This window comes from Octopus bimaculoides, chromosome 13 (assembly GCF_001194135.2).
Source record: "Octopus bimaculoides isolate UCB-OBI-ISO-001 chromosome 13, ASM119413v2, whole genome shotgun sequence".
Classification (NCBI taxonomy): Eukaryota; Metazoa; Mollusca; class Cephalopoda; order Octopoda; family Octopodidae; genus Octopus; species Octopus bimaculoides.
In genome coordinates, this window is record NC_068993.1 from 40,913,926 (window position 1) to 40,921,565 (window position 7,640).

General features: G+C 35.7%; 1 protein-coding gene across 1 annotated transcript in view; it reads right to left on the minus strand.

Moving 5' to 3' along the window:
* Window positions 1–7,640, minus strand: part of LOC106879282 (mediator of RNA polymerase II transcription subunit 16) — a 38,468-nt gene that overhangs the window by 24,612 nt on the left and 6,216 nt on the right. The window contains exon 2 of the mRNA XM_014928778.2: window positions 1,901–2,078. Within this exon, the coding sequence (XP_014784264.1) occupies window positions 1,901–2,078 (178 nt within the window). The remainder of the gene's footprint in view (window positions 1–1,900; window positions 2,079–7,640) is intronic.

Genomic DNA, 7,640 nt, shown 5'->3' on the forward strand with positions numbered 1-7,640 from the left:
CACCAGGCTCCAGTCTGATTTGGCAGAGTTTCTACAGCTGGATGCCCTTCCTAACGCCAACCACTCTGAGAGTGTAGTGGGTGCGTTTATGAGCCACCGGCACGAGGGCCAGTCTGGCGGTACTGGCAACAGCCACGCTCAAATGGTGCTGTTAGCGCTCCACTGGCACGGGTGCCAGTCATTGAATTTGGTTCAATTTCGATTTCACTTGCCCCAATAGGTCTTCGCAAGCAGAGTTTAGTGTCCAGTGAAGGAAAGTTGGCATGGGTGCCAGTTTTGAAAATCTAATGCGAAACTGGCATAGTGCATTTCTATATTTTAAAATATAATTAAATTCTAATTAATTCTAATATATTCTCTGTGCATTGCCAACTTCATTTCTTCTATTCCTTCACTTGTCTAAATTAATAATTTATGCATACATACATAATGACTTCACTTGGGTATAGCAACACTAATAACCTGCAGTTGGAAGTCAATATATAGGCAGGCAAGTCAATGACTATAAGACAATCAGATAAATTTTCCAACACGTACAAACAGGTAAATGATGTAGAACACATCCAAGAATAAACAGTAATTCTCTACAAAGAAATAACATTCGGTAGGTCTATAGACTGGTCAATAGTTACTGGATAACTTTTGCACTATGACTCTTACATGTAAAGCTCAAACATTGGTCTACCATAGGGATTGGCAGAATGGTCAATACTGACCCCTGCAGGGGTGTATGTAGCTAAACCCATGCCAGCATGAAAAATGGACATTAAATGAAGATGATCATATGAAATGATTTTGAGCAACAACAGTGCTAACATGAAAAAGACTCGGTTTAACTCCTTATCATTCAGATTATTCGGTTAAACGTATTGCTTGTTTATTCACATTGTCTTCAATTAATCCTGCATTATCTTGTAGCTTTGATATTTTGATGATGTGATTGTTGAATTTTAGAATGAAACTGTAGGGTAGATGGCAGAAGCCAGATTTGGCTAGTTTAAACATTAAAAAAAAGTTAAATATTTTGGGGCTGGATATAGCCAGTTTGAATGCTAAAGGGTTAAAAAGGTCCTTCAGATATACATGGAAATTCAAAATGCCCTAGCAGACCAATGGCACACACCTAGCAAACCTGGAATCCTAAGTAGCTACTCAGTGAAGTGAGCCAATTAAGGACAAATGGACACTTTGCATGAAGACATTATAATAGAGGTTCAATACTAATGTGCATTATTGCTTATCTATAACAGAATGGTTTCAATTGTCTGACAATTTTAAATATACTGTTTTGAGTTTTTAAAATTTAGCAGCAATAATGGCAACCCTCAATAGTAAGAAGTGCTAACAGTATTTGCAAGATTATTTATAGTTTGTTTATATCATGCCATCATTTGCCAATAAAACAATGCCTGTATGCTTGTTATGTGAAAAATATTTTCAGCAATGATGCTGTTTTTTTTTTGTTTTTTTTTTTTGTTTTTTACTTGTTTCAGTCAATAGACTGCAGCCATGCTGGGGTACAGCCTTGAAGAAGTTTTAGTTGAATGAATCGATCGCAGTACTTTTATCCTTTTTTTTTTTTTAGGTCTGATACTTATTTTAGCAGTTTCTTTTGCTGAACTGTTAAGTTACAGGGACATAAACACACCAAAATCAATGGTCAAGTAGTGGAGTGGAGAATAAACAAAGATACACAGATATACTAGGACAACCAGTGTTGGTATGTTTACATCCCCATCATTTAGCAGTTTGGCAAAAGAGACCAACAGAATAAGTACCAGGCTTTAAAAAAATAAGCACTGAGGTCAATTTGTTTGACTAAAAACTCTTCAAGGCAGTGCCCCAGCATGGCCCCTGTCTAATGGCTGAAATGAGAATATTTGTGCAGTTGTCTACTTACCTTTATTTGCCAAATGTCCAACTGTCCTTCACTAGTGGCAATCAACAGATGGGTTCCATTTCGATCCCAAACCAAATTGACAACCTGACTGGGGAACGTTGCAACTTTATATACCATCCATGGTTTGTCTAAATCTAATACTTGTACTTGTGTAGCACTGACAGGCTCACATTCATCTCTGGAAAAGGTAAAAATAAATAGACAAGATTTTTTTAATAGTGTACTCCAATTAGGGCATCTGCTACTAACATCTAGGGACCATATCATCTAGATACAACTGATGACTGGATACTGTATAGTCTACTCACAACAGTAAAAGAAGTGCTGTTTAGTCTGTTTACAACTGACCAGGTATTACCAAATGTTCAAGGCCTTAATTGACCCAAGGCTATAGTAATTTAGTAGAAAAGACTCGCCCTAAGTGCCAAACAGTGGAACTGAACCCGAATGTAGATGGCTACATATTTTATGTCAAGAGTAGTGAAAGGACACCTAAAAAAACTTATGCAGTGAGGCAAAAAAAGGGTTCTTTTTTTTCAGAGTACATGGGAGATAACTACAAACAGGTTTCAGTTTTATTAAACCTCATCAGTAAAACAGAATTTACTGTAGTTGCTACAGTAGTGAACGAAGAACAGCTCAGTAAATTTTTAAAATCATACATTGGTCATATTGGAACAATAGAAATTTCTAGAGAATAAATAACCCAGGGTTGTCATCGGCATCAAAATCAATAGTCAAGTTAGTATTGATATGTTTAAAGCAGTGAGTATTAACAGTGTTATTAATCATATTTCTTCTGAAATACACCCAATTTCTTTCAATTAATTCTAAAAATTATGAAAAATTAAATAAAATAGCTTCATACTCATTAAGCTGGGTTTGGGACATAAAACAACATGAACATTTGAAGAAAGGTTTTAATTTACATCACTTAATAAAACAAGGAGTTTATATCCATAAAACCAGGGGTAATTTCAAGGATGTTAGTATGGAAAAGATTAAAAGGCTAACTAGAAATAATTATACAGTGGTTCGGGGAAGCAATATTAATCAGTTTAATGGATTAAATATTTAATCCATTGCATTAAATACCTCTTGTAGATGTAGATGTTAACTATTTTTTTAAGACATTTGTAGAGATTGCAGAAGAATAGGTTTATTCTCACACATAAATTTAACCTTGTTTCAATGAAAAATAATCCCCCAAAAATCAACAAATATGATTACTTTTTTTATTTTTGTTTGTATTTTTTTAATGGTCCTATCCATTGATAAAGTTTGAAACAAACATTCACAGTGTGTTTTTCTGACACTTTAAGACAGTCTAACAAAGTTAAAATTTCAAGTGGTTAATGTTTACTAACAAAATCTCAAAAATAACTCAAAATTTGATAAATCTTTTCACTTTGAGATTTAAATATAAATTTACATCACTGACTCAATGGAGATTTCAGGAAAAAAAAACCACAACAAAAAATGTGACATTATCAAAACAATTTTGCAAAAATTTAGCAAACATGTTCCAAAAGTTTGCATAAGATATATAAGCACTGGCATGTATGAGTGGTTAAGATGTTAGCTTTCTAACTATGTTGCTTCTAGTTAATTCCACTGCATAGTACCTTGGGCAAGTACCTTCTACTATAGCCATGGGCTAACCAAACAAAGTCTTGTTAAAGGATTTGGTAGATAAAATTACTGAAAGAAGCCCATCATATCATCATCATTTTAATCTCCACTTTCCCATGCTTGAATGTGTTGGATGGACTTTACTGAAGCAGATTTTCTATGGCTGGATGCCCTGCCACTCATCAAACCTTATCTGTTTCTAAATGAGGTCAGACATGCTTGCACAGAGTATTAGAAATGAATGACACTGCTTGTATGACAGTGACACTCATTTACAACTATTGTGCAATGTCAAGAGAGACAGAAAGAAACAAACACACATTTACACAAACATATATATATACACACACACACATTTACACAAACATATATATATACACACACACAAACTAGCAATGCACCCCGGCGTTGCCCAGGTGTTACGACCTACAGTCACATTGTATTATTTGTTCCTTTTTTATGGGCAGAATCGGCACACAAGGAGTATGAAGCAAACAACTCTTCTTTATAAGCATGTTTTGGGTCATTTTCTGATGAATAACGCTGCAGTTTCTGTCTACCAAATTCAGTCACAAGTCTGTAATTGGCCTAGGGCTATAGTAGAAAACACTTGCCCAAGGTACCATGCAGAGGAACTGGATGTGGAACCATGTGCTTGGGAAGCAAACTTCTCAACCACACAGTCATTCTCATATTTAATATGTGTGTGTGTTTACATTTGTTCTTAAATCGAGTATTGTGTCCCCCACTATATCTCAAAGTTCATCAAGCAGAGATCTAGAAAAATAAATGCCAGATTGAAATATATACTGAGGTCAGTAGGATCAATAAAATTTTTCAAGGTGATAGCGCATCATGGCAACAGTCGAAGGACTAAACCCAGTGAAGTAATGTTTAAAGACTTAATGGCTTCAAATTTAAGGTAATGGATTACTAACCATAAGATAATGAGTTCAAAACTTTGTATTGAATTTCCACTCTACATGATGACACTATATGTACATCTCAGTGTACTTGACTTCCAGCAATTAACAATTGTAATTTAAAGTTGAATGGTTAGCAGTAAGAAAGCTGTCTAGGTTTCTTTAAAAATTCTTGTGCAAAATATTCTGAGAAAAAGTAATTTTTTCACCACAACAAAACACACACACACAGGTGTCTCTGTGGCAACTTGAGTTACTAGAAATAGTAGCCAAATCTCTCTCTTAAAACACACCCTTTCACCAAAAGAGCGTCACAAATTTACAGAATTTCAGGAAGAAGAAAAAGAATTACTATGCGATGGGTCTGGTACATCAGAGGCAACACTGGGCTAAACAAAACACAGACAACCATACTTCACATAAAGAGATTATCTACTAAATAATACTACTAAAGTCGACAGTATATCTTTAAAGTTTCATTCCCTGGTACAGCGCCATGTATTTTGAACATTTTCTCATTATGCTCTCTGTGAGATATAAAGCTAAGGAAGGCAGAGTTACCTCCCTTAGCTAAAGCCCTCAAAATTGTGCGACCTGACATCGTTTTCGAGATTATTTTGTAGTAAAAAGAGTTATTGTGCAAAAAACATCCTTTATATGGTAGCCGAAAGATTAATGAATCTTTTGATACCTCATACGCCAAAATCGGCAACTCAGTTTCCGAATCCTTAAGGAACATACACACACAAGGCTCACACTTGTAGACAGACACCTCTGCCCATAGCAGTGAGCAGGGATATGGTCCAGGGGGATGCCAAGAATGCTGGAGATCTCCACTACCACAAGCTTGGCCATAAACATGACAGAGTGACAGATACCTTGACAGTTTGCTTTTCTTAGCCTGACGAACTAAGCTGCTGCTGAAGGTGTCACAGCATCTGGAATCCCAGATGAAGAGGAAAACTGTCACACTGTTTTAGTGTTGGTGCCATGACAAAATGCTCCTAGTACACTTCAAATAACAACCAACGGGAACACACACACACACAAACTGTTTTATTATATAAGATACATATATTTACATAAATACACACACACACACACATATATATTTATATATACATATATATATTTACATAAACACACACACACATATAGATATATACATATATACATACACACACACATAAAAACATTTATATATACATATATATATATATATATATATATATATATTTACCAAAACATATATATACATATATTTATACAAATGCTCACACACACGCAATAAGTCTGTTTCAGTTTCCGTGCACCAAATTGACTCACAAGTTTTGGGTCAGGCCAGCGCTATAGTAAAGACACTTGCCAAAGATACCATGTAGTGGGACTGAATACAAAGCCATGTGGCTAAGAAGAAATTAAAATTAAAATCAACTGAAACATACCGTATTTCAGCAGAAATACGGTAATGAAAGTGTTCAACAGCCAGTTTGAGAGTTCTACAGGGTGTCCACAAAGTCTGGGTACATGGGGATTAAGACTACTTTAAGAAATTATTTTTTATATTTAATCGTTTATGTTATCATTTTATTTACTCCATGTACCCACATGGGGATTAACACATACTTCAAGAAATTATTATTTTTTTATATTTAAGTGTTTATATTATGATTTTATTTACTCCATGTACCCAGACTTTGTGGACACCCTGTATTTTTTTTAACAGTTTCAGTCACTGGACTGTGGCCAAAACAAGGAGAATAATACAAGTAATATGGTCCTAAATTGGTAGGTCAATTTGAACATTAAAAAGACTGCCTTATAATATTCACTCTAATTCTCAGCATTCTACCCTTCATACTTTTGAGATCAACAGTGGATTGGGAGAACTGATACAGGGTCAGATGCAATGAGTAGTGGCAACTGATTTGGTGCTTTTTGTTCTGATAGTAACGACATTGGTGCCAAACTGTATCAGCCCAAACTAGTGGGGGCTTTTCACTTGGATAAGCATCAGGGGGAAACTTGCATACATAGATAACAGTTAGTTTATTTTTTTTTTTTTTTTTTACTTGTTCCAGTCATTAGACTGTAGCCATGCTGGGACACCACCATGAAGAATTTTTAGTTGAATGAATTGACCCCAATACTTATTTTTTAAAGCCTGGTACTTATTCTATCGGTCTCTTTTACCAAACCAATAAGTTACAGGAATGTAAACACACCAACACTGGTTGTCAAGTGGTGGCAGGGGACAAACACAGACACACATACATGTGTGTGTGTTTTTTTTTTTTTCAGCTTCTGTCAACCAAATCTACACACAAAGCTTTGGTCTGTCTGGGGCTATAGTAGAAGACACTGCTGAAGATGCCATGCAGTGGGACTGAACCTGGAACCAAGCTTCTAAACCACAAAGCCACACCTTTTTTTTATTTTACAAAAAAAAAACTCTAGTCTTGGACTACACAGCTACAGAGGAATGCTCGAACCTGACTGACAGAGACCCAAGATATATCTGAATAAAAGAGACAAGATGTTTATCACTGGAACATCTTTGGTCACATATCTGCTCAACCCAGGCTACGCTCGGCATGAGCTAAAACAACAATACTAACAACTATGTGAAGGTATCAATGTGCAAGTTGAGTGACAATAAGAATAATCATCATCATCATTTTAGTAGCCATTTTTTCATGCTTGGATAAGTCGGATAGAATTTGTTGGGGTAGATTTTTTAATGACCAAATGCCCTTCTTGTTGCCAACTCTCATTTGTTTCTAAACAAAGGTCATATTTCTCCATGGCCGAATACGTTTATACGGAAAACTGGAAACAAATGGCACCACTGGTATGATGACAGTGACACTTGTTTACAAGACAGGATTCTTTTAGTTTCCATCTACCAAATTTACTTACAAGGCTTTTTTGGTCAGCCTGGAGCTACAGTACAAGATACTTGTCTGCAATGCTACACAGAGGCGTAGGAGTGGCTGTGTGGTAAGTAGCTTGCTTACCAACCACATGGTTCCCGGTTCAGTCCCACTGCATGGCACCTTGGGCAAGTGTCTTCCACTATAGCCTCGGGCTAACCAAAGCTTTGTGAGTGGATATGGTAGACGGAAACTGAAAGAAACCTGTTGTATATATGTATGTATGTATATATATATATATATATATATATA